Source organism: Hyla sarda, chromosome 13 (assembly GCF_029499605.1).
Source record: "Hyla sarda isolate aHylSar1 chromosome 13, aHylSar1.hap1, whole genome shotgun sequence".
NCBI classification, from domain to species: Eukaryota; Metazoa; Chordata; class Amphibia; order Anura; family Hylidae; genus Hyla; species Hyla sarda.
In genome coordinates, this window is record NC_079201.1 from 27814494 (window position 1) to 27841488 (window position 26995).

The following is a 26995-nucleotide window of genomic DNA, read 5'->3' on the forward strand; positions in this document are numbered from 1 at the left end:
ATGTGTGGTGGATGGAGTTCTGGCAGGCGTAGTCTAGATCATGTGCGGTAAATACACAGTGCGAGCAGACTCTCTGTCACCTGCAGTCACAAATGTGGCTCTCCAAGATGTGTACTGTCTGGTAGGAAGAAGAACGGCGCTTCCGTGAAACGTCGTAGGACAATCCGGTCAGCTATTGCCAACTTAGGCTGCATTCACGTCTCGTTTTTTGCAATACTGTTGCCGTATCCAGTTTCTGTTAAAAAAAAAAAAAAACGTATGTCACCGAACCGGACCGAAACGTATGTAAACGTATATGCCTCCTCCACTGTATACGGTTTAAAAACGGAGATACGTTTGCATACGTTTTTCTTGAAAAAAAATATATACGGTTTTAGTTTGTCAACATTTAAAATAAAGTTCTTTTTATTGAATTCCCCCCCCCCCCCAAAAAAAAAATAATAATTTAAAAAAACGTATTGTGCAAACCGGATGTAACCGTATGCACATACGGTTACCATAGAACTCCATTTTAAAATAACCGTATACAGGTTGGATACGGTTTTTGACCGGGACACAAAACCGTAGTAGACTACGGTTTGGTGTACAGTTAAAAACCGTATAAAACCGTAAATGATGCAAAACGTACACAACCTGATGCTATGGTTGGCATACTGTTTACAAGGAAATGTCTATGTATACGGTTTGCACTACGGTTCGATACGTTTTTTTGTTTTTTTTTATCAAACCGGATACGGCAACCGTATTGCAAAAAAGAGGTGTGAATGCAGCCTTAGGCGGACAAATAAATAAAGAATAAAGCTTTGCTCTTCTTCTAGTTTAATGTGACCGTCTCCTCTTACAGGTTGGATTGAGTGGGGAGCTAGGGAGTGAGGCGCACAGCCAAGCTCTTCTTCTGGTTTTGTGTGACCATCTCTTGATACAGGTCGGATTGAGTGTTGATATAGGGAGTGAGGCGCACAGCCGCGTGCTTCTTCTAGTTTAACGTGACCGTCTCCTGGTACAGGTTGGATTGAGCGGCGAGCTAGGGAGTGAGGCGCACAGCCAAGCGCTTCTTCTTGTTTCGTGTGACCGTCTCTTCAAACAGGTCAGATTGACCGACGAGCTAGGGAGTGAGGCGCACAGTCAAGTGCTTCTTCTAGTTTAATGTGACCGTCTTTTGTTACAGGTTGTATTGAGCGACGAGCTAGGGAGTGAGGCGCACAGCCGCGTGCTTCTTCTAATTTAATGTGACCATCTTTTGTTACAGGTCGTATTTAGCGACGAGCTAGAGAGTGAGGCGCACAGCTGCATGCTTCTTCTAGTTTAATGTGATCATCTTCTGTTACATGGCAGACTGAGCGGCACGGCCGCGTGCTGAGGGCACAGCCGCGTGCTTCTTCTAGTTGTACGTGATCATCTCCTGTTACAGGTCGTATAGAGCGACGAGCTAGGGAGTGAGGCGCACAGCCGCATGCTTCTTCTAATTTAATGTGACCATCTTTTTTTACAGGTCGGATAGAGCGACGAGCTAGGGAGTGAGGGGCACAGCCGTGTGCTTCTTCTAGTTGTACGTGATCATCTCCTGTTACAGGTCGAATTGACCGGCGAGCTAGGGAGTGAGGCGCACAGTCAAACGCTTTTTCTGGTTTCGTGTGACAATTTCTTGTTACAGGTCGGATTGAGCGGTGATCTAGGGAGTGAGGCGCACAGCCGCGTGCTTCTTCTAGTTGTACGTGATCATCTCTTGTTACAGGTCGGAGTGACCTGTGAGCTAGGGAGTGAGGCACATCGCTGCGTGCTTCGTCTAGTTTAATGTGATCATCTTCTGTTACAAGTCAGATTGAGCAGTGAGCTAAGGAGTGAGGCGCACAACTGCACACTTCTTGTTCTATGTTAGCTTCTTCTGTTACAATCTGTCAGATTGATAGGCAAGGGAGTGAGGCACACCGCCATCTCTTCTTTTAGTATTATGAGCCCCTATAGCTACCTATAACCAGGAGTAGCGCGCGACTTTGCATTTCACTTTCCGATTCATCATTTGATCAGACTCATTGTAAGGGTATGGGGCCTGCCTCCTGTTAGAGCGGCAAGCTAGGGATGAAGACACACAGCTGCATGCTTCTTCTGGCTATATCTAGCGATGGGTGGTATTGCTGGGAGTTGTATTTGTGCAACAGCTGGAGGCACTCAGGTTAGGTAACACTGGTATAGATGAACTAGAACACTTAAAGGGGTACTCCAGTATGGAAAAATTGTCCTCCATACTGCAGGCAGTAGAAAAATAAAGAGATACATACCTTCCTTCGCTCCCCCGGTGCCTCTGGTAACCCACTCCGGGCTCCACCGCGATCCTTATCCTGGTTGCGCGTGGTTGGTGAGTCATACTGCAAAGTCCCGACTCGGCTGATGATAGGCTGAGCGGGAGTGTGACGTTTTCAGCCCCGGCACATTGCCACTGTCGCTGCCGGAGTGGGTTACCGGAGGCACCGGGGGAGCGAAGGAAGGTATGTATCTCTTTATTTTTTTACTGTCGACAGTATGGAGGACAATTTTTCCATCATGGAGTACTCCTTTAACCAATCTGGGTTTGCAAGAGAACGCCCTTGTTGGTATCTTGGGATGTCCACCTGCATTGGATAATAGGTAACAAAGATATTTTTGGCCAGCAGATTGATGTCCTAGAACTTGATCATCTGATATATCCTCATATATCATATTCTCACACCATGTATCCAGATCCGCATCCCCGGTCCCCTGGTAGCAGCCTCGCTAACCCAGGTTAGCACAATGGAAGAGATAGTGGAAAACTTTGGGCCGGTGTTGGTGCCGGTAATCTGGATTTAGAAGGACTAGGAACACTGTATCATCCCTTTTAAGATGGTTTATTAATAGTATACACACAGGCAACGCGTTTCTGGTCCGTACCGGACCCTTCGTCAGGCAAAAGTGTATCTTTGCCTGACGAAGGGTCCGGTACGGACCAGAAACGCGCTGCCTGTGTGAATACAATTAATAAACCATCTTAAAGGGACGATACAGTGTTCCTAGTCCTTCTAAATTCAGATTACTGGCGCCAACACCGGCCCAAAGTTTTCCACTATCTCTTCCATTCTCTTGGTATTACAGGAACACTACTACTGGTACTTCTGATAATATGATACTAAAGAATTTATTTTTTTCTCCTATTCTTAAGCATTGGATCCTTTAAGTATTAGCTCATGAAAGAAACTACATTCCTTGCAGGCGGACTTTATTACTCCACGTTTTTAGCTTTACCAGAATTGATGTATTCCTGCAATTTCCATCAAAGTCTTCTCATTTGCATTAATCATTCTGTTGCCCTCTACTAAAGATATGGGCCTCTGTTTACCCTCTTCTCCCCCTCCTCCCCTCACCCGCTCCATAGACACTGTTTGTGGTTTGGAGAAAAAAAGAGGATGCCAAAAAAAGCTGAGATCAAAGAGGAGCGGCGACACCCAGAACCACAGAAAAGGAAGGGGTGTGGGTAGGAGGATGGAGGAGCGGGGAGTGAGAGACGCAGGGTAGACACAGTGCAAGAGGGTACTGTGATGAGAGAAGAGGAGGTTCCTAGCAGGAGACTCTATACCAGTGGTCTCCAACCTGCGGACCTCCAGATGTTGCAAAACTACAACTCCCAGCATGCCCGGACAGCCATTGGCACCTTTCCATTCGAGGGTGCATTAGGTTTAAAGGGGTACTCCGGTGGAAAACTTTTTTTTTTTTTTCAAATCAACTGGTGTCAGAAAGTTAAACAGATTTGTAAATTACTTCTATTAAAAAAATCTTAATCCTTCCAGTACTTATTAGCTGCTGAATACTACAGAGGAAATTATTTTCTTTTTGGAACACAGAGCTCTCTGCTGACATCACCAGCACAGTGCTCTCTGCTGACATCTTTGTCCATTTTAGGAACTGTCCAGAGCAGCATATGTTTGCTATGGCTATTTTCTTCTACTTTGGACAGTTCTTAAAATGGACAGAGATGTCAGAAGAGAGCACTGTGCTCGTGATGTCAGCAGAGAGCTCTGTGTTCCAAAAAGAAAATAATTTCCTCTGTATTCAGCAGCTAATAAGTACTAGAAGGATTGAGGGTACCGTCCTGACACCTTCACCAGCACAAGTCCTTATGGTTTTTATGGAAGGATATGCGCACAAGAGTAAGGCTGGGTTCACACTGTGGAATTTCTGGCCAGAATTTCTGCCGGAGATCGAGCCGGCGGGACTAGGACCGTGCGGACTGCATTGCCGTCCCCATAGATGGCAATGCATTTCTGGGTGGATCTTTTGGGAGATCTGCTCAGAAATGCATTGACATCTATGGGAAAGGCAATGCAGTCTGTGTGGTCCTAGTGTCGCCGGCTTGTTCTCTGGCAGAAATTCTGCCCAGAGATTCCGCAGTGTGAACCCAGCCTTAGGGTTTATTCACACGGCAGAATTTCTGCTTGCAGAATTCCGCCTCAAATTAAAGCCCATAGACTTCTATGGGATTCCGCACTCCCATTCACATTCCTGAAATTGCGCCTCAAATTAAAGCCCATAGACTACTATGGGATTCCGCACTCCCATTCACATTCCTGAAATTCCGCCTCAAATTAAAGCCCATAGACTTCTATGGTATTCTGCACTCCCATTCAACACTTCGGAATTTCAATAATAAAAAATGAAAAGACAGTGGGTGGGCTGAATCTGATGATTTGTCCGAAAATCCAGTACGATGTAGACCCCTATGCAGAATTTATAGAAAATTTTAAGAAAAAGTACTGGTTCTCAAGGACTTGTGTGTAAATGTATATATGTAATGTAACAGATGTGGGGGGAGAATAGAGGAAGAATTTGAAAAAGTGGGGGAGTATAGCCCAAAACACCCAAATATACAATAGCAGAGACTAAGGGTTAATGATAACTAGTTTATTGTTCATAAGTTGATAATAAAATATGTTAATCAAATAGCCAAAGTGGATGGCGGCAGTCCGCTCTGGTAGGTATACACAATGTATGTTCAATAAAAGCAGTTAATCAATGTAAAGTTATAGAGCAGCCAAAGTCATCCACAGACTGAGACAGTAGTCCACAAACTGCAAAAATACGGTATATTCCGTGCAGTAAAGATGAAAGAACTGAGATTGCAGTAATTGTGGGACCAGAGAAGTGCTGGAGCACCGTGTCTTCTGCCCACTGATGCAGCGCTGATGGTATGAACGCTCGTGCTTAAATGGGCAATGTCAGATACAAAACGTTTGATATGTTGTAAAGCATGTATAACCAATAGGTTTTGCAATTGCTTTCATTAAAAAATTTTCAGTATTTCATAGTAAAAAAAGCCAGTCAAACAACTGCCCCCCCTGCCTGCTTGGATACATACTAGTCCTGCTGTGTCCATGCGTCATCACCTATGTCATGGACACACTTCCTTGATTGACAGCTGTGAGCGCAGGGCTCATACCTGGAGGAAAAATCCTCCCACTGTCAGCTTGTGTCCCGCTACTGTCAGTGCAGACAAGCTGGGAGTTGTAGTGTTGCTAATGCTAGGGGAGATGTGAGCAGACAGCATACTGAGGGAGGGGGCGGAGACCTGCACAGTGAGGCCACGCCCCCTCTCTTTGAGAGGAATTCAGACTAGTGAGCTAAATTAAAAGTGTAATAAAAGAATGAATAAAGGTGCTAGACACATAAAAAAATTGATGTACATGGTCAGGATTAGGTACTGAGTGATATATTTAAAAAAAAGTTTTTTTTGTTGGATCTGACGGGTACGCTTTAAGTAAAACTGTAGCGCGACTCGGCGGTCGGCAAATATGTACTGAAGATTTTCCAATAAAGTTCACTCACCCAACCTTAGAAGGGGAGACGGTCATCCACAGTCTCTGGATCCTGGTAGGTTGCGGCGGTGCTCGAGCCTGAGTGGTGAAGTCTGCCTTAAGACAGACAAGACGCACTAGCGAGCGGTGTCTGACATCCAGGATACTTGGTGATGTGGATCCTTGTGGAGGAGCGCGCGCTCTGATTATGTGAAAAGTAGCTTGTGATGCACTGTGGAGCTTGCACAGACGTTCTGGAATAGCTGGGTAAAGTAGTAAATCTTTGTGGTGGTGGCTTAGGTAGTCATCAGACGCGTTTCAGGCCCACTAGGCCCTTCCTCAGACTTGACTTAATCTGGATTCTATTTATAGGGCTCTAAGTATAAGTGATCAGTACAACCTGTTATGGATCTCTGCATGCGTACACTTCTGCTGGCTATGTAAGGAATGTAAGGTCAGGAAATTGTTGCCTTCTCTATCAAGCGGAATTTTCATGCAGAAATGAAGAGGAATGAAGGAGGAGGCTATTTAATCTACTTTTCTGAATTCCGCTTGAATTCCGCTCGAATTCCACTTGAAAACGATGTTGGGCAGAATATTTTTTTTTTACCATTGACTTCTATTGGATTCTGCTTGCGGATTCCGCTTGAAGAATGAACATGTTCTTTCTTCAAGCGGAAAGGAATTCAGCGTCGGAATTCTGCTATCAAAATTTCTGCAGTGTGAACAGGACAGCAGAAATAACATTAAAGTCAATGGGCAGAGGAGATGAGCATTAAAGGGGTTGTGCGCTGCCCTGCAGTTCGGAGCTCCGCTCACGGCATCCGGAAGTTCATTACTCTGAATGCTGTGTGCGGGCTTCCATGTTCGCCGGGTGTGACGTCTCGCCCGGCCACTCGTGACGTCACGCCCGCCCCCTCTACCAAAGTCTATGGGAAGGGGGCGTGACAGAGGTCTCGCCCCCTTCCCATAGACTTTCGTTGAGGGGGCGGGCGAGATGTCACAAGGGGGCAGGCTAGACGTCACGAGGGGGCGGGCGTGACGTCACACCCTGCGAACACGAAAGCCCGCACACAGCGTTCAGAGTAATGAACTTCCGGATGCCGCGAGCGGAGCTCCGAAAGTCAGGGCAGCGCACAACCCCTTTTAATTTGGAGCGGAGAATTCAAGAGGAATTACTCGAGTAAATTCCTCTTGAATTACTCAGTGTGAACGGGGCCTAAAACAGAACTGGGGGGAAGACAGAACGTTGACTTGGAGTGAATGAATGGAGAATAGGGGTTGTATAGGTGATAAGTGATGTAGTTTGAATAAAATCATTTGACAACAATCAGGTTTTACCCTTTTTTTTTTTTTATGATTTTATTTAAACTACATCACTTATCACCTATAAGACCCCTATTCTCCATTCACTCCAAGCCCGCTTTCTTCCCCCCCCCCCAGTTCTGTTTTACCATCCGGTCCTGTTTTGATCACATAGCCACCAGAAGTGTACGCATGCAGAGATCCATACTGATCACTTACACTTAGATAAACTAGTTAGCATTGACCCTTAGTCTCTGCTATTGTATATTTTGGGGTGTTTTAGGGTATACTCCCCACTTTTTCACATTTTCCCTCTGTTCTCCCCCCACATCTGTTACATTACATATATACATTAGAACCTGTACATTTTTCTTTCACTTCTGAATTTCCGCTTGCCGAATTCCACAAGCGGAAATTCAGAAGTGGGAGTGCGGAATCCCATAGAAGTCTATGGGCTTTAATTTGAAGCTAAATTCTGCAAGCGGAAGTTCTGCCGTGTGAATAGACCCTTATAGAAGTAGAATACATATACTGATCGGCCATAACATAAAACCAGCTGTCTAGTATTTTGTAGGTTCCCACTGTACTGCCAAAACAAGGGACATGTCAAAGACTTTGATCTGTTGGGGTCTGGGTGCTGAGACACCAACTAGTCATGAGCACAAACAGGGAGAAGCACTCAGCTGAGATCTTCTTCTCCCCGTTATCTCTTCACTGCAGGAGACCAATTCATAGACTCTCTGGAATCCGTCTACTCCGAGAGAAGAGAGACAAGGAAAAACTCCATTCAACTGAGCACTTTTTTCTGTTCTTTCACCTAAACCTCAACTAACTTTTGGAAGGTCTTCCATTAAAGGACTACTCCGCTGCTCAGCGTTCTGAACAAACTGATCTGAACGCTGGAGCCGGCGCCGGGAGCTCATGACGCCCCCTCCCATAGACTTGCATTGAGGGGGCGGGGGCGTGATGTCATGAGTGGGTGGGGCTATGACGTCACAAGCTCCCGGCGTCGACTCCAGCGTTCTGAACAGCGGAGTATCCCTTTTAAGTCCGGTAAGGTGAGGTTTGCAAAGATCAGCATGGTACCCAACATCTGGACTTGAGGAGACTGAAAGGGACAATGCAGAGTAACATCATGTACTAGATCCATTTGACCAGCCTCTCTCAATATTTTCTAAGAACAAACTAAACCACAACTTAAAGGGGTACTCCAGTGGAAAATTATTATTATTTTTTTAATTAACTGGTGCCAGAAAGTTAAACATATTTTTAAATTATTTAAATTATTATCTATTTTAAAATCTTAATCCTTCCAGTACTTATCAGCTGCTGTATACTACAGAGGAAGTTCTTTTCTTTTTGAATTTCTTTTTTTCTTTCTGACCACAGTGCTCTCTGCTGACACCTCTGTCCATGTCAGGAACTGTCCAGAGAAGGAGCAAATCCCCATAGCAAACCTATCCTGCTCTGGACAGTTCCTAAAATGGACAGAGGTGTCAGCAGAGAGCACTGTGTTCACACAGAAAGAAATTTAAAAAAAAAAAGAACTTCCTGTGGAGCATACAGCAGCTGATAAGTACTGTAAGGGTAATAGAAGTAATTTACAAATCTGTATAACTTTCTGGCACCAGTTGATTTAAAAATAGTTTTTCCACTTGGGTACCCCTTTAAAGGAGCCCTGTGCAAATTGTAGCTAGGTGTGGGAGTCTGTTCTATGATTTTGGAACAAGCAACAGAATACTGTAGGGGAAGGGCCACCCACCTATTTGCGGAGCAATTTTTGCTTTCTTTTGCTGGCAGGTAGCTATATACCATCAGCCCATTGCAATCTGCTATATGTAGAGTTGTGTATCGGACTCTCCCAAAAGGAAACATTACTGCACATACATCATTTGTAGACATTTTGTCACCAGGGTCAGTCTGTGACCACTTCTGCAGGTAGGGGATGCGGTCAGTGACTGGATCTAGTTCAGTGGCTTCAGTAAGGAGTTGGATCGGCCACTGAAGCAGTGTTTTCCAATCAGGGTGCCTCCAGCTGTTGCAAAACTACAACTCCCAGCATGCCCGGACAGCCAACGGCTGTCCGGGCATGCTGGGAGTTGTAGTTTTGCAACAGCTGGAGGCACCCTGATTGGAAAACACTGCACTGAAGTATAGAGGACAGAAGGCAAGAACCATACCCTGGTTTCCACCTGCTAATTGGGTCTTTTTCATCCCAGAGTTAAAGGGGTACTCCGGTGGAAAACTCAACTGATGGCAGAAAGTTAAACAGATTTGTAAATTACTTCTATTAAAAAAAAAATTTATCCTTCCAGTACTTATTAGCTGCTATATACTACAGAGAAAGTTCTTTACTTTTCGGATTTTCTTTTTTTTTTTTCTGTCCACAGCACTCTCTGCCGACACCTCTGTTCATTTCAGGAACTGTTCAAAGCAGAAGCAAATCCCCATAGAAAACCTATCCTACTCTGGACAGTTCCTTATACGGACAGAGGTGTCAGCAGAGAGCACAGTGGACAGAAAAAAAAAATAATAATCCAAAAAGAAAAAAAACTTTCTCTGTAGTAGAAAGCAGCTGATAAGTACTGGAAGGATTGAGATTTTTTTATAGAAGTAATTTACAAATCTGTTTAACTTTCTGGCTTCAGTTGATTAAAAAATAAATAAATAAATGTTTTCCACCGGAGTACCCCTTTAAATTATTTCTATAGACTGTACAGCACAGACCCACGTGCTTTTTAAAGGGGTTGTTTCAGGTCAGTCTTATTCGGTAAATTCCACAGATTTCCTTTTTCATTTATTTTATATCTGTATTATGATCTCCATGATTCTAAAACAGACAGACAAGTCTATGACCTGTAACCCATTTCCTCAGGTTATTCGTTGTTTCTATATGGATGATCACTCGGTGCTCACAATTTCCTGGAGAATAATCTATTCTTAAAGGGGTACTCCGGTGGAAAACTTTTTTTTTAATCACCTGGTGCCAGAAAGTTAAACAGATTTGTAAATTACTTCTATAAAAAAAAAATCTTAATCCTTCCAGTACTTATTAGCTGCTGAATACTACAGAGGAAATTATTTTCGGAACACAGAGCTCTCTGCTGACATCACGAGCACAGTGCTCTCTGCTGACATCTCTGTCCATTTTAAGAACTGTCCAGAGCAGGAGAAAATCACCATAGAAAACATATGCTGCTCTGGACAGTTCCTAAAATGGACAGAGATGTCAGCAGAGAGCACTGTGCTCATGATGTCAGCAGAGAGCACTGTGTTCCAAAAAGAAAAGGATTTCCTCTGTAGTATTCAGCAGCTTATAAGTACAGGAAGGATTAAGATTTTTTAATAGAAGTAATTTACAAATCTGTTTAACTTTCTGGCACCTGTTGATAAAAAAAAAAAAAAAAAAAAAAAAAAAAAAATATTCCACCGGAGTACCCCTTTAAATGTATTGGCAGTTGACAGTTCTGATAAAATGGGGGACAGGTGGATCTGTACCTTTTTTATAGTATAGATGAGATTTGTGTTTTACATAGTGAGAATTTGGGGAGTCTTTGGGGTTGGGGATGTGTTTGCCTTAGGCCAAGAGAGATATTTTGCATGGTACAGAGGGGAAACTGGGATTTGCTCACTATGGGATGAAAGGAACTGGGATTTTGCATGGGAATTGTGAATTTATAATGGAGGAGGAGTTATACAAACAGAGGCTTAAATGGATAAGTTAGATGTCACCAACATTTCAACAAACTTTGCATAAATCAATAGTACAAGCCAACTGAAGAAACTGTATAAAGACCTCAAAGGGTATGTTCACACTATGGAAAGTCAACACTGTGTGCAGCCGTCTCCTCCGGAATTGGTGTTTAAAGGGGTACTCCGGTGAAAAACAATCATCTGGTGCCAGACAGTTAAACAGATTTGTAAATTACTTCTGTTTAAAAATCTTAATCCTTTCAGTACTTATCAGCTGCTGTATACTACAGAGGAAGTTCTTTTCTTTTTGAATTTATTTTCTGTCTGTCCATAGTGCTCTCTGCTGACACCTCTGTCCGTGTCAGGAACTGTCCAGAGCAGGAGAGATTTGCTATAGGGAATGGCTCCTGCTCTGGACAGTTCCTGACACTGACAGCGGTGTCAGCAGGGAGCACTGTGGTCAGACAGAAAAGAAATTCAAAAAGAAAAGAACTTCCTCTGTAGTATACAGCAATTGCCTGTTGGACAGGCTGTCACGCACCCTCCCATAGACTTGCATTAAGGGGGCGGGGCTTGATGTCATGAGGGGGCGGCGCAATGACGTCATGAGCTCCTGGCACCAGCTCCAGCTTTCAGAACAGTTTGTTCCAAACGCTGAGCAGCGGAGTACCCCTTTAAGGTTTTCTCAATGACTTCTATGCCATAGATCCTCTTCTATGCCGGCATAGCTGCACACTACCAGTAGAATCACTGCATGCACATGTGTAAGTAAAGATATATACGCAGTATGGCAGCCCTTATATTTCAGCTTATGTCCGAATTGACAGGGCATGAACAGACGGCAGGAATTTGGGGTTTTAAAAATTGACTTAGACCAGTGTTTCCCAAGCGTGGTCCTCAAGTACCTTCAGTTGGTCATGTTTTCAGGATCTCCTTAGTCTTTTCCAGTTGGTATAATTATGGTCAGTGCATCAGGCATCCCCATAAGTGTTCTCTGTATGGGATATATATACAGTCGGCATCTATGGATGTAACAAATATGTATTTACAGGCAGGGGTCAAGTCCTGGAAGAAAGTGTGGGAACTCGCCCAAGATTTCCACTCAAGGACTGGTCCTGCAGGACTCTTGATAATGGGAACAAGGTTCCTGCAGTGGAGAAAGTGCAGGAACGCTGTTCCCATGAGTTCCTGCAGGACTTGAGCCCTGCTTACAGAATAATATATCAACTATTATACAAATTCAATGTATACCAGGTAATTCTAGTTTTCTAAGAACTTTGTAGATGTTTGGCAGAGGATGGTTAGTGGAATAGTGGGTAGGTATAGTATGCTGGTGACTGCTTATTAGAGAAATAAAGAATTGTCTAGGGCCCAGCCACTCTGGATTCTTAGGTGTTTGGATGTGGCCAAAATCCAATTTGGGGAAACTTCAATGCCCGGCACCTTATTAGGGTCCATGGCATTAAAGGAGATATCCAGTGCTGCTAAGGATAGGAGATAAGTTTCAGATCACGGGGGGTCCGACCACTGGGGCCCCACGCGATCTCCTGTACGGGGCTCCGGCAGCCCACAGAAAGGGGTTCATTGACCACCGCATGAAGCGGTGGCTGAGATGCCCCCTCAATATTACTCTATGGCAGAGCTGGAGCGCTGCCTTTGGCAATCTCCGGCTCTGCCATAGCAATGTATTGAGGGGGTGTGTTGGCCGCCGCTTCGCGCGGTGGTTGACACCTGCCATCTGGCCAGCGAGCCGGGGCCCCATACAGGAGATCGCGGGGGGCCCCATCGCTCGGAACCCTGCGATCTGAAACGTATCCCCTATCCTTAGGATAGGGGATACGTTTTTCAGAGATGGACTACCCCTTTAACAGAGGTGGTTGCACATCCAACTTTTGATCCTTTATCCAGAGTAGAGAGCTCCATCAAATAATGGCAATTTGGCCCATATTCACTATGCCTGCCGTGCCAGAATTTTGTCACCATTCACCTCAATGTTACCGCATTGAATTGGTGACAAATTCCTTATTATGTTTGCGCCACACTTTGTGCTTTCCATTTTCTCACACCAATAGGGACGTGACTATGGGCTGTCTATTTAAGCTCCATTTATGAAGCCATCCAGACACTACCTTTGTTCCATTATGAAAGATAGACTTGGTTTTAAAACGTCTGGGGTTGAACAATTTTTGGCGCATGTGTGACATAAGCCAAATTTGATACAGACCATGTGCCAAAACAGTAAATCCAATAGTAAATAGAAAATCCGAATGGTAAATCTGAATGTTTTAGTAACCCCCCCCCCCCCTTTTTTTTTTTGTCTGCACCCATGTATTACTTCTGTATATGGGCTAAAATAAACTCATAATTCTTATTTTCCAGGGCAATGTACAGTCATAGTAGGGGAAATGATTAGATACAGTAAGTAGATACAGCTGAACCCCAGAAGCAGAAGTCCCTGCAGTCAACTCATCTCGTAAAGAGGCCATCGGATAGTCACACTAAATACAGTGGTCCCTCAACATACGATGGTAATCCGTTCCAAATGGACCATCGTTTGTTGAAACCATCGTATGTTGAGGGATCCGTGCAATGTAAAGTATAGGACAGTGGTCTACAACCTGCGGACCTCCAGATGTTGCAAAACTACAACACCCAGCATGCCCGGACAGCCGTTGGCTGTCCGGGCATGCTGGGTGTTGTAGTTTTGCAACATCTGGAGGTCCGCAGGTTGTAGACCACTGTTAGAGGAAGTTGAACTCACCTGTCAGCGCCGCTCCGGACGGTCACCGCTCGTCACCGCTGCCCTGGATGTCGCCGTCCATTGCTGTCGCTGCGTCCCCGAGGTGTCCCCGACGCTCCGGCAAGGCCTCTGCTTCCCCGGCATCCTCGCTCCTCGCATCATCACGTCGCTATGCACGCCGCCCCTATTGGATGACGGGACGGCGTGCGCAGCGACGTGATGACGACGATGGAGAGTGCCGACGATGCAGCGGATCCCGAAGAGGACGCGCTGGAGCCCCGAGGACAGGTAAGTGACCTTCACCGGAGCACACGGGGCACCGTAAACGGATATCCGGTGGCAGCTGAAGCAGTCTGCGCTGCCGGATAGCCATTTATGCGATGGCCCCGACATATAAAAGCATCGTATGTTGATGCTGCCTTCAACTGAGAGGCCATCGCATGTTGAAATTATCGTATGTAGGGGCCATCGTAGGTTGGGTGGGTCACTCGTCATTAGAGATGAGCGAACTTGCTCTAAATTCGATTCATCACACACTTCTCGGCTCGGCAGTTGATGACTTTTCCTGCATAAATTAGTTCAGCTTTCCGGTGCTCTGGTGGGCTGGAAAAGGTGGGTACAGTCCTAGGAAAGAGTCTCCTAGGAATGTATCCACCTTTTCCAGCCCACGGGAGCACCTGAAAGCTGAACTAATTCATGCAGGATAAGTCATCAACTGCCGAGCCGAGAAGTTTGTGACGAATCGAATTTACTGTAAGTTCGCTCATCTCTAGTAGTCATGTTTACCCCGACTACAGTTATTCTGTCCTTTTTATGAAGTATTTTATCCTTTCTCACAGTATAGGGAGTAGATCCAGGGAGTGAATGAATGGTTTCCCGCAGCTAGTTACTAGCGTGTGAACGCACCCTTATGAAGTATTTTATCCTTTCCTACAGTATAACGAGTAGATACAGGGAGTGTTAGATACATACGGTTTTAGTCACATGTAGTATATTGCCCAAAACCAGGAGTGGAACTGACACAGAGAAAAGTGCAAATCTTTCAATTTTAGTTTTTTCTCTCAGTTCCACTCCTTATTTTGGTTAAAAATACCCTGACCGGAATACTATGAGGGAGATTTATCAACACCAGTGTAAAGGAAAAGTGGCCCAGTTGCCCATAGCAACCAATCAGATTGCTTCTTTCATTTTCCAGAGGCCTTGTTTAAAATGAAAGAAGCGATCTGATTGGTTGCTATGGTCAACTCAGCAACTTTTCCTCTTTGATAAATCTCCCCCTATGTGTGTACCCAGCCCAACAATGAAAAAAACCCCTCAGCTCGCCATCTCTTGTTCACCTTCTGTGTCCAGATCATACCGTAATCTACCTGATCCAGTTATGATACACCGCTGTGCACGTTTTTGTATCTACTAACAGACACTGGTGCTATCTTCTGACCCATCTAAGGCTGGGTTCACACTACGTTTTCTCCCATACGGAATCGCATACGGCAGGGGGGAGCTAAAACCTCGCGCTCCCGTATGTCACCGTATGCGCTCCCGTATGTCATTCATTTCAATGAGCCGGCCGGAGTGAAACGTTCGGTCCGGTCGGCTCATTTTTGCGCCGTATGCGCTTTTACAACCGGACCTAAAACTGTGGTCAACCACGGTTTTAGGTCCGGTTGTAAAAGCGCATACGGCGCAAAAATGAGCCGACCGAACGGTTCACTCCGGCCGGCTCATTGAAATGAATGACATACGGGAGCGCATACGGTGACATACGGGAGCGCGAGGTTTTAGCTCCCCCCTGCCGTATGGGAGAAAACGTAGTGTGAACCCACCCTAACACAAGACACCTGTTCCTCTAGGTTCAGACTATGGAATCTCCGGGCAGATATTCCGAGGGCGGCCAGCGCCGACTCAATCAGGACCACGCGGACACTGCAGTCTCCAATAGACCGCAATGTGTTCCGTGAGTATTTCCGCCTGAAGAATGAGTAACACCATTCTTCAGGCGGAAATATCCAAGCGGATTTTCCATTTTCAAATTCCAAAGTGTGAATTTGGGAACGGAAAACCATTCACTGCACTATACATTTTAGCAGGCGGAATTTCTGCCGGAAATTTCAAAGCGGAATTGCAGGCGGAGATTCCGTAGTGTGAACCTAGCCTTACGGTGCCATGACTCCTAAACTCAGATCTCCCAACTTCAGATCTCCGGACTATTCCTTACATGGAGCTTGCACATACCAAAAAGTGCACATATGATGTACTCTTAAAGGAGTACTCTGCCCCTAGACATCTTATCCCCTATCCAAAGGATAGGGGATAAGATGTCTGATCACGGGGTCCCGCCGGTGGGGACCCCCGCGATCTCCCTGCTGCTCCCGGCATTCATTTAGAGTGTTGTGTGCAGCGCCGGAGGCTCTTGACGTCATGCCCCCTCCCATAGACTTGCATTTTAGGGGCCTGGCCATGACATCACAAGCCTCCGCCCAGCATCGCCAGTCATCCGGCATGGAGCGAAGTTTGCTCTGTGCACCGGATGTCAGGGGTGCCACAGCCAAGATCACAGGGGTTCCCAGCGGTGGGACCCCCCGATCAGACATCTTATCCCCTATCCTTTGGAGATAGGGTCTAGGGGTGGAGTACTCCGGTGGAAAACTTTTTTTTTTTTTTAAATCATCTGGTGCCAGAAAGTTAAACAGATTTTTAAATGACTTCTATTAAAAAAAAAAAAATCTTAATCCTTCCAGTACTTATTAGCTGCTGAATAATACAGAGGAAATTATTTTCTTTTTGGAACACAGAGCTCTCTGCTGACCTCATGACCACAGTGCTCTCTGTTGACATCTCTGTCCGTTTTAGGAACTGTCCAGAGCAGCATATGTTTGCTATGGGGATTTTCTCCTACTCTGGACAATTCTTAAAATGGACAGAGATGTCAGCAGAGAGCACTGTGCTCGTGATGTCAGCAGAGAGCACTGTGTTCCAAAAAGAAAAGGATTTCCTCTGTATTATTCAGCAGCTAATAAGTACTGGAAGGATTAAGATTTTTTAATGGAAGCAATTTACAAATCTGTTTAACTTTCTGGCACCAGTTGATTTAAAAATAAATAAAACAAGTACCCCTTTAAGTGACAAGTCACCATTGCAAGCAACATAAATATGGTCTGGATCAAATTCTATAAAAAAAAATAAAAAAAACAGGTCTCTTGATTTTTTGGAGATGTATTTTAACAATGTGCAATAAATTCCCTGTTTGAGCATAATGGCATCCATCAGCCTTTAGTGTGGGCTCAGGCACATGACCACTGTATGGAGTCTATTGGTGAACTTTAGAGATGAGCGAACTTACAGTAAATTCGATTCGTCACGAACTTCTCGGCTCGGCAGTTGATGACTTATCCTGCGTAAATTAGTTCAGCTTTCAGGTGCTCCGGTGGGCTGGAAAAGGTGGATACAGTCCTAGGAAAGAGTCTCCTAGGACTGTATCCACCTTTTCCATCCCACGGGAGCACCTGAAAGCTGAACTAATTTACGCAGGAAAAGTCATCAACTGCCGAGCCGAGAAGTTCGTGACGAATCGAATTTACTGTAAGTTCGCTCATCTCTAGTGAACTTTACCGAATAAAAGTGCTTGAAGGTAATAATGAAACAAATGGACCTTTTCACTGAAACAGACATCGTGTCCCTTACGAATGTTGAGGCCGGTAATCTCATTGCCTTTAAAAGCCTATTAATTTGGGAATAATGGCTCTGATGGGGTTATTGAGGGAACACTGTTCCTCCCTATAGGACCTAATACATTGTTGTGAAAGACCATGACAAAACAATAGCGCAGTCTATATACCAGCAACTATAAAAAGGAGGGAAACGTTGACTCAGAGCATCCCACTGATCTGCCCATTGTGAGATCTACAGAAAAGAATTGGACTTTTCTTCTGAAGTCATTGTCATCCCAGCCATTCACTCACTACAATGAAATAGTTTCACAGTGTTTTATGCCAAAGTACAGTAGAAGCTAGTTAAAGGGGTACTCCAGTGGAAAACTTTTTTTTCTCTTAAATCAACTGGTGCCAGAAAGTTAAACAGATTGTTAAATTACCAAAACAAGAGAATGTAGCATTCACTCACCGCATAAACGGCTACTAAGTTCCCGGCTGGAAGGGGTCACGGGTCAGCGTCTTCAGGAGCGCTCAGAGGCTACAACCGGTAGTTTCACGCGCAGCAGCGCGTGAAACTACCGGTTGTAGCCTCTGAGCGCTCCTGAAGACGCTGACCCGTGACCCCTTCCAGCCGGGAACTTAGTAGCCGTTTATGCGGTGAGTGAATGCTACATCCTCTTGTTTTTGTATATTGGTACTTCATCTGGTCGCATGCACCCCGCAGGTACTACCGCGTAACTGGACCCTGACAACAGCTGCAGTCCCCCAATCTTGGTATCACTTGTATACGGAAGTTGCTCTCCCTTGTTTCTCTTTTGTCCTAAACCAGTGGAATTAGATTGGTAAATTACTTCTATAGCAAAATCTTCATTCTTCCAGTACTTATTAGCTGATGAATACTACATAGGAAATTATTTTCTTTGGAACACAGTGCTCTCTGCTGACATCTCTGTCCATTTTAGGAACTGTCCAGAGCAGCATATGTTTGCTATGGAGATTTTCTCCTACTCTGGACAGTTCTTAAAATGGACAGAGATGTCAGCAGAGAGCACTGTGTTCCAAAAAGAAATTAATTTCCTCTGGAATATTCAGCAGCTAATAAGTACTGGAAGGATTAAGTTTTCCACTGGAGTACCCCTTTAAGATGTGTTCTGGTCAATGCTGGTTTCTTACTGAGGTCTTCCACGCACTGGTGCACTGAACCCATCTTTGAGTATGTACAAAAGGTAAAGTACCTGAACCCCTAAAAGGGTACTCCGGTGGAAAACTTTTTTTTTTTTTTTAAATCAACTGGTGCCAGAAAGTTAAACAGATTTGTAAATTACTTATATAAAAAAAATCTTAATCCTTCCAGTACTTTTTAGGGGCTGTATACTACAGAGGGAATGCTTTTCTTTTTGGATTTCTCTTCTGTCACGACCACAGTGCTCTCTGCTGTCCATTTTAGAAACTATCCAGAGCAGGAGAAAATGCCCATAGCAAACATATGCTGCTCTGGACAGTTCCTAAAATGGACTGCAGAGGTCAGCAGAGAGCACTGTGGTGGTGTCAGAAGAGAAATCCAAAAAGAAAAGTATTTCCTCTATAGTATACAGCCCCTAAAAAGTACAGGAAGTATTAAGATTTTTTAATAGAAGTAATTTACGAATCTATATAACTTTCTGGCACCAGTTGATTATAAAAAAACAGTTTTCCATGGGAAACAATTTTTTTTTTTTTTAAGGCCCTTTAATGGGTTGGACAGAGACTAACAGAAAAGCTACATACAGGATACAGTAGAGGCAAGCTCATTTGCATACATCTTTTACCTAGGGAACACTGCCCGGCCTGTAAAGCCTTGTTCACACTGCAGACATTTAGTCAGTGGAATGTCCGCTTGCTGAAGGCGCCACCTAAATCAATGGCAGTAGGTCCATACGGACAATGCGCTGTCTCACTGACGGCAATGCAGTCCGGCGGGATTCCGTCCAAAAAAACAAATATATTCAATCTTTGGATGGACGTCCTTTCTGCCAGCTGCATTTTGCTGCAGTGATTCCGCATTGTGCACAGAGAAGCAGATTCCCATTGAAAACAATGGGACTCTGCTGCAAGCGGAATTTCACCATGTGAACGAGCCCTAAGACTCCTTATGTATAAGTATCCACAAGGAGAATTGGTTCACCCTGAGAACATTTTCTTCTTTTTTTAAAGCAGTGTTGGGAACTACCAAGCCGAATTCCGCTGATTTCTATGGGACTCTGCTGCACCGTCCACACAGGTGGAATTTCCGTGACGGAAACATCTGCCACGGAAATCCAGATTTCATTGTCCACAGAGGACGTTCATTGTTACTACAGATTCTTCTCGGAAATGCTTTGCCTAGCACTGGCGGAACATGCAGATTTGCGGATTTGTTTTCTGGGTGGACGTTCCGCAAATTTTCCGGCGCGTGAACATAGCCTTGGGGTACAACTTCCCTTCATACACATCCCCTCCCCTCCTTGGTTGAACTTGATGGTTGTTGTCTTTCAGGTGACAGTGGATGTCTAGGGCTATGTTCACATCTCGGAATTTCTCCGAAGAGTCCGCAGCAGCAGAGTCCCATTGTATTCAATGGTTCGTTTACTTTTTTGTGTGGACATTCATGAGGTGTAAACATAGCCTGGGGAAGATTTATCAAAACCTGTGTAGAGGAAGGAGTGGTGCAGTTGCCCATAGCAACCAATCAGATTGCTTCTTTCATTTTTAACAGGCCTCTTTGAAAATGAAAGGCCCTATCTGATTGGTTGCTATGGGAAACTGCACCACTCTTCCTCTACACAGGTTTTGATAAATCTCAAATAAATCTTAAATGTCTTTATTGCTTCTATGTGGTAGATTTTTGGTAGATTTTTCCTCAAAGATGGTATGGATTTAAGCAAAAACATTGTCTATTTTGTAATCTAAACCTCTTTTCATGAATGTGTAGTCCAGTGTTTCCCAACCAGGGTGCCTCCAGCTGTTGCAAAACTACAACCCCCAGCATGCCCGGACAGCCAAAGGCTGTCCGGGCATGCTGGGTGTTGTAGTTTTGCAACAGCTGGAGGCACCCTGGTCGGGGAAACACTGGTATAGTCAATCACGGCCCATGAACTCTGGGTACCAGCGATTCTTGCTGTACTCAATGAGGGAGATTTATCAAAACCTGTGCAGAGGGAAACTTGCCCAGTTGCCCATAGCAACCAATCAGCTCGCTTCTTTCATTTTTCACAGGCCTTCATAAAAATGAAAGAAGCGATCTGATTGGTTGCCATGGGCAACTGGGCAAGTTTTCCTCTGCACAGGTTTTGATAAATCTCCCCCAATGTATATAAAGGGTGCACAGAAATGACTCCAATGAATTCCTGACTGCAAAACTACAACCCCTAGCATGCCCGGACAGCCAAAGGCTGTCCGGGCATGCTGGGTGTTGTAGTTTTGCAACAGCTGGAGGCACCCTGTTCGGATAACACTGGTGTAGTCAATCACGGCCCATGAACTCTGGGTACCAGCGATTCTTGATGTACTCAATATATGGTAGATTTTTGGTAGCTTTTTCCTCAAAGATGTATGGATTTAAGCAAAAAAATTGTCTATTTTGTAATCTAAACTTTTTTTTTATGAATGTGTAGTCCAGTGTTTCCCAACCAGGGTGCCTCCAGCTGTTGCAAAACTACAACCCCCAGCATGCCCGGACAGCCAAAGGCTGTCCGGGCATGCTGGGGGTTGTAGTTTTGCAACAGCTGGAGGCACCCTGGTTGGGAAACACTGGTATAGTCAATCACGGCCCATGAACTCTGGGTACCAGCGTTTCGTGCTGTACTCCATATATATAAAGGGTGCACAGAAATGACTCCAATGAATTCCTGACTGCAAAACTACAACCCGCAGCCAAATGCTGTCCGGGCATGCTGGGTGTTGTAGTTTTGCAACAGCTGGAGGCACCCTGGTTGGGAAACACTGGTATAGTCAATCACGGCCCATGAACTCTGGGTACCAGCGATTCTCGCTGTACTCAATATATATAAAGGGTGCACAGAAATGACTCCAATGAATTCCTGACCCACTTATTTACTTTTAAGTTTAAGACCTTGGCACAGACTTCAATCGTCTATACTGCGGCGTTTTCCAGTCTATGTATTAAGTTAATCTCTCCCCTCTCGGTAACTGTCTGTGAACGTCACTACATGACCAAGTCCAGAACTCTGAATTCCTAACATAGTTGCATCTATACAGCCGAATGCAAATAACCAATATGATATTAGCGTTATTCTAGCTTTACATAGCTGTTCCCCATCATAGACTTTCTGGGATTAAAGGGGTACTCCGGTGGAAAACTTTTTATTTATTTATTTATTTTTTAAATCAACTGGTACCAGAAAGTTAAACAGATTTGTAAATTACTTCTATTAAAAAAATCTTAATCCTCCCAGTACTTATTAGCTGCTGAATACTACAGAGGAAATTATTTTCTTTTTGAAACACAGAGCTCTCTGCTGACATCACGAGCACAGTGCTCTCTGCTGACATCTCTGTCCATTTTAGGAGCTGTCCAGAGCAGCATATGTTTGCTATGGGGATTTTCTCCTATACTGGACAGTTCCTAAAATGGACAGAGATGTCAGCAGAGAGCACTGTGCTTGTGATTCAGCAGAGAGCTCTGTGTTCCAAAAAGAAGAAAATTTCCTCTGTAGTATTCAGCAGCTAATAAGTCCCATTGTATTCAATGGTGCGTTCACTTTTTTGTGTGGACATTCAGGAGGTGTAAACATAGCCTGGGGAAGATTTATCAAAACCTGTGTAGAGGAAGAGTGGTGTAGTTGCCCATAGCAACCAATCAGATTGCTTCTTTCATTTTTAACAGGCCTTTTTGAAAATGAAAGAAGCAATCTGATTGGTTGTTATGGGAAACTGCACCACTTTTCCTCTACACAGGTTTTGATAAATCTCCCCCATGTCTTTATTCCTTCTATATGGTAGATTTTTCCTCAAAGATGTATGGATTTAAGCTAAAAAATTGTCTATTTTATAATCCTCTTTTTTCATGAATGTGTAGTCCAGTGTTTCCCAATCAGGGTGCCTCCAGCTGTTGCAAAACTACAACCCCCAGCATGCCCGGACAGCCAAAGGCTGGGTACCAGCGATTCTTGCTTTACTCAATATATGGTAGATTTTTGGTAGATTTTTCCTCAAAAATGTATGGCTTTAAGCAAAAAATTGTCTATTTTGTAATCTAAACCTCTTTTCATGAATGTGTAGTCCAGTGTTTCCCAACCAGGGTGCCTCCAGCTGTTGCAAAACTACAACCCCCACGGCCCATGAACTCTGGGTACCAGCGATTCTTGCTGTACTCAATATATATAAAGGGTGCACAGAAATGACTCCAATGAATTCCTGACTGCAAAACTACAACCCGCAGCCAAAGGCTGTCCGGGCATGCTGGGTGTTGTAGTTTTACAAAAGCCAGTTAGCTCAGTTTAAAGAGGTTATCCAGGAAAACACGTTTTTTTTATATATCAACTGGCTCCAGAAAGTTAAACAGATTTGTAAATGACTTCTTTAAAAAAAAAAATCTTAATCCTTTCAGTACTTATGAGCTGATGAAGTTGAGTTGTTCTTTTCTGTCTAAGTGCTCTCTGATGACACCTGTCTCGGGAACTGCCCAGTTTAGAAGCAAATCCCCACAGCAAACCTATTCTACTCAGTGCAGTTACCGAGACAAGCAGAGGTGTCAGCAGAGAGCACTGTTGTCAGACAGAAAACAACAACTCAACTACAGCAGCTGATAATTATTGAAAGGATTAAGATTTTTTTAATAGAAGTCATTTACAAATCTCTTTAACTTTCTAGAGCCAGTTGATATAAAAAAAAATTTTTTTTCCTGGAATACCCCTTTAAGTATTTATTTATTAATTGATTTAGACATGGGAACTTTAGAACATCAACTGAAAGCAACCCAAAAAGTTTAGAGCCAGTCTCTTGTAGACTTTTGGAGGAACTTGCTAAAACAAATTCATGGACTGACAGACTTTTAATGTTCCAGATTCATCACAGTGGCTCATAAATTTAATAAATCTGGCGCATTTAGTCTTAGTTTTCACTGTCTAGTTTACACCAACTATTAGGTAGCTAGCTTACTTCAGATAAAAGGTTTGGCCCATCGCATTTCAGGCCATTGACCTCTCCTTGCCCATGCAGTGCCCTCTACTGGTAGGCCAAGCAAAGAACATTTTCCTATTCTTGGCACATACAGCATAAGAAATGTCTCAATTGCTGTAGACCACAATATCGGTACACGTGAGCCTTTGTATTTATTCGTAGAATTAAAATTAACCTACTGTAGAGAGTTTCTCAAGAGGCTTCTTTAAAATGTCATATTGCCCCCACCATTGCGTTTGGAAGGTCTTCGGTTGACGTATGGTTGCTTATTGGTTCATGCTATGTCTTGTTGTTTTGCCGATTATTTGCCAAGACAAGATCTTGATGCTGCTGGAATAATCTGGTATTACGTAGAGGCCGTTAATAAGAGTGTAAGTCTATGTAAAACATGGAAGAATAGTGCAAATCCATAGGAGTGAAAGACTTTTCATGTTCCTGTCTCTCCACTCTAACTTATTGTGGTGTCTGGGGTGTTGCAATAGGGTATGAAGGGTCTGGTATTATTAACCCTTGGTTGTCGTGATGCCAGGGTGCGGTTTCCGTAGTGTTAATGGTCCTGCCGCCAACCGTCCCATAAACGCCAGGGAAAATAAATGGAATTTCCACAGCAGATTTTATGAATTAACTGAAGAACTTTACCTGCAGATTTTATGCAACAGTCTTGTTAGAGGTAACCGGGATACAGGCTCCTCACAGGCTTTGCTGGGACTTGAAATAATGAGCTGTTTATGCAGGCCACTGTGCTACTAATTAGAAGATTTTAGCTGGTAGTAGTCACACAGGATTTGATAGGTTGAGCTGGATAACTCACGGTTTAGTGGCTGCTTTGGCCTAGAGGAATTGAAATTTCTGCTGATATGTGTTTGCTTTGTAGCCAGGAACTAAGGGAGAGAATTTAGTGGCTGCAGCCCCTTATATATTAAGGAGGCTGGACTAAGCTCATTGGTCAGCAAACCTGTAAGTCCTGAACCCAGTGAACTCTGGGTACATCACATGACCCAGTAAGGTCCTTAAACATATGTACATTTACAATTGTACATCACGTGACCTGGGAAAAGGTCCTATACACTTATATTTCCTATATATTAAATAATATATTAACAGAATTTATATGAGGCCACCAGGGGTAAGCCCTGCAGGAGAGCCCTGTGACATGGAGGGACTCTAGCTGAGGGGACTTTAGACAAGGGACAGGACCAGGTCCTTTACCGGGACACCACATTATAGAGAATGGTCCAAATGCCCAATAAAAAAAATCAATCAGCTCTCCTTACCCGGCGTCTGTTTGACTTAAAGGGGTACTCCGCTGCTAGACATCTTATTCCCTATCCAAAGGATAGGAGATAAGATGTCTGATCTTGGGGAACCCGCTGCTGGGGCCCCCCCCTCGATTTCCCACAGCACCCCGCGTTCTCAACAAACGCCAGGTTTCTGCAGCAGTGGTCATAATGTCATGGCCACGCCCCTCGTGGAGTCAAACCACGCCCACTTCATTCATCTCTATGGGAGGGGGCGTGTCTGACAACACGCCCCCTCCCATAGACATGAATGGAGGGGGCATGGCGTGACCTCACAAGGAGCGTGGCCGTGACATCACGATCACGGCCTCCGTTCTATACAAAATGTTAAGAACACTGGAGCACCGGACTACCCCTTTAACAGGCATGAGCCTCTATTGTGAGACCACTCTGTAGCCACCACACTGCTTTATCAAATAGACCAAATTAGAGAAAACCGGAGAAGATACTTAATTCACATTCATATTAAAAACAAAGAGTGACAAAACCCTTTCCAACGCATTTCTGTCCCACAGGCCCTTTGTCATGGCATAGTGGAGAAAATTCTAACGCATTTTAAGTCTTATGAAATGTGCACTTATATTGTGTGCCCTATACCATGACACAGGGCCTGCAGGCTAGAAATGCGTTGGCAGTTGTCTGTTCTCGCTACGCACTCTACTCTGGATACTGGCTGCCATTGATTAGATGAGGAATATGGACAGGCGTTGTTGATCTTCTCCTATAGTTTTTTCTGTTCTCTAATCATATTCGACAATGTTTGCATTATTTTTGGGGAAATTATTTAGCATGGCTTTTTTTTCCGGTCTACTACAGTAGTGGCAGTATTGTAATTTTATACCGAGGGGGGATTTAATCTAAAGGGGTACTCCACTGAAAAACATTTTATTTCTAAATCAACTGGTGCTAAAAAGTTACAGATTTGTAAATTAGTGTAGTGAGAATTGAGGACGGCACTCACCCAGGATGGTAGCTTCAAAAGTTCTTTATTGTTTAAACACGGTGGTGGTGTCAGACAGGTGAATGGACAGGAACGCCGAGGGCCTCAGCGTGGCAGTAACAGCTGTGTCGTACTTCGTCAGACCAATGGACTGATGAAGTACGGAAGTACGACACAGCTGTTACCTGCACACTGAGGCCCTCGGCGTTCCTGTCCATTCACCTGTCTGACACCGCCACCGTGTTTATACAATAAAGAACTCTTGAAGCTACCATCCTGGGTGAGTGCCGTCCTCAATTCTCACTACACTAATATTGGATTTGATCTACTATCTTTGGACTGAGCACCATAAAGATTTGGTCTTTGCTTCTACTTTTCACCTGTTGCTTATTATTTGCCATATATACAGCAATTCCGGATTCTGTATCTACATTCTGTTAGATTTGTAAATTACATATACACATCCAAGACGGGAACGACGGAGCACATACCAGTAATGTTGATTGCCGTTGTAGCTTTATTTCATATCTTCAATTCGGGAGAGGGAGGGTGGACAGAAAGCTGGTTGGAGAACGTCAGGCGTGACACGGACCATCGCCTGACGTTCCCCAACCAGCTTTCCATCCACCCTCCCTCTACCGCATACCCCAAATTGAAGATATGAAATAAAGCTACAACGGCAATCAACATTACTGGTATGTGCTCCGTCTTTTCCTTCTTGGATGTGTATATGTGCTTTACCATACTGCTGCATCGCGAGCACTACCATTTTACGCCGAAGGGGTTCAGCGTGTGTCTAGGTGTATAGGATCCAATAGCGTGATTACAGCAAGGCATCCATCTTTGTAGCGGTACCGAATATATCTTTTGCTATGTTCTCAGATTTGTAAATTACTTATATTTAAAAATCTTAATCCATCCAGTACTTATCAGCTGTTATATGCTCCACAGGAAGTTCTTTTCTATTTGAATTTCCTTTCTGTCTGACCGCAGTGCTCTCTGTGAAGCAAATCCCCATAGCAAACCTCTCCTTCTCTGGACAGTTCCTGATATGGACAGAGGTGTCAGCAGAGAGCACTGTGGTCAGACAGAAAAGAAATTCAATAATAAAATAACTTACCGTGTATCATACAGCAGTTGATAAGTACTGGAAGGATAAACATTTTTTAATAGAAGTAATTTACAAATCTGTTTAACTTTCTGGCACCAGTTGATTTAATAATTTTTTTTCCCCTTTAAGGGGCAAAAATGTACCAATGTTCATACTAGAGATGAGCGAACTTACAGTAAATTCGATTGGTCACGAACTTCTCGGCTCGGCAGTTGATGACTTATCCTGCGTAAATTAGTTCAGCTTTCCGGTGCTCTGGTGGGCTGGAAAAGGTGGATACAGTCCTAGGAGACTCTTT

General features: G+C 44.1%; 1 protein-coding gene across 12 annotated transcripts in view; it reads left to right on the forward strand.

Annotated features, from left to right (window-relative positions):
* NOTUM (notum, palmitoleoyl-protein carboxylesterase) overlaps window positions 1-26995 on the forward strand; it is a 65779-nt gene that overhangs the window by 7331 nt on the left and 31453 nt on the right. Inside the window, exon 1 of one of the 12 annotated variants that reach the window (XM_056549698.1) lies at window positions 11430-11563. The exons of 2 other annotated variants lie outside the window; for them this stretch is intronic. In XM_056549698.1, coding sequence (XP_056405673.1) covers window positions 11554-11563 — 10 coding nt within the window. In that variant the 5' untranslated portion in view covers window positions 11430-11553. Of the gene's footprint in view, window positions 1-11429; window positions 11564-13187; window positions 13218-13703; window positions 13828-14859; window positions 14898-19739; window positions 19788-19935; window positions 19995-20459; window positions 20495-20591; window positions 20727-22108; window positions 22166-22241; window positions 22356-26995 lie in introns of those variants that run through there. 9 more of the 12 variants (XM_056549697.1, XM_056549693.1, XM_056549705.1 and 6 more) reach the window with 9 other exon arrangements.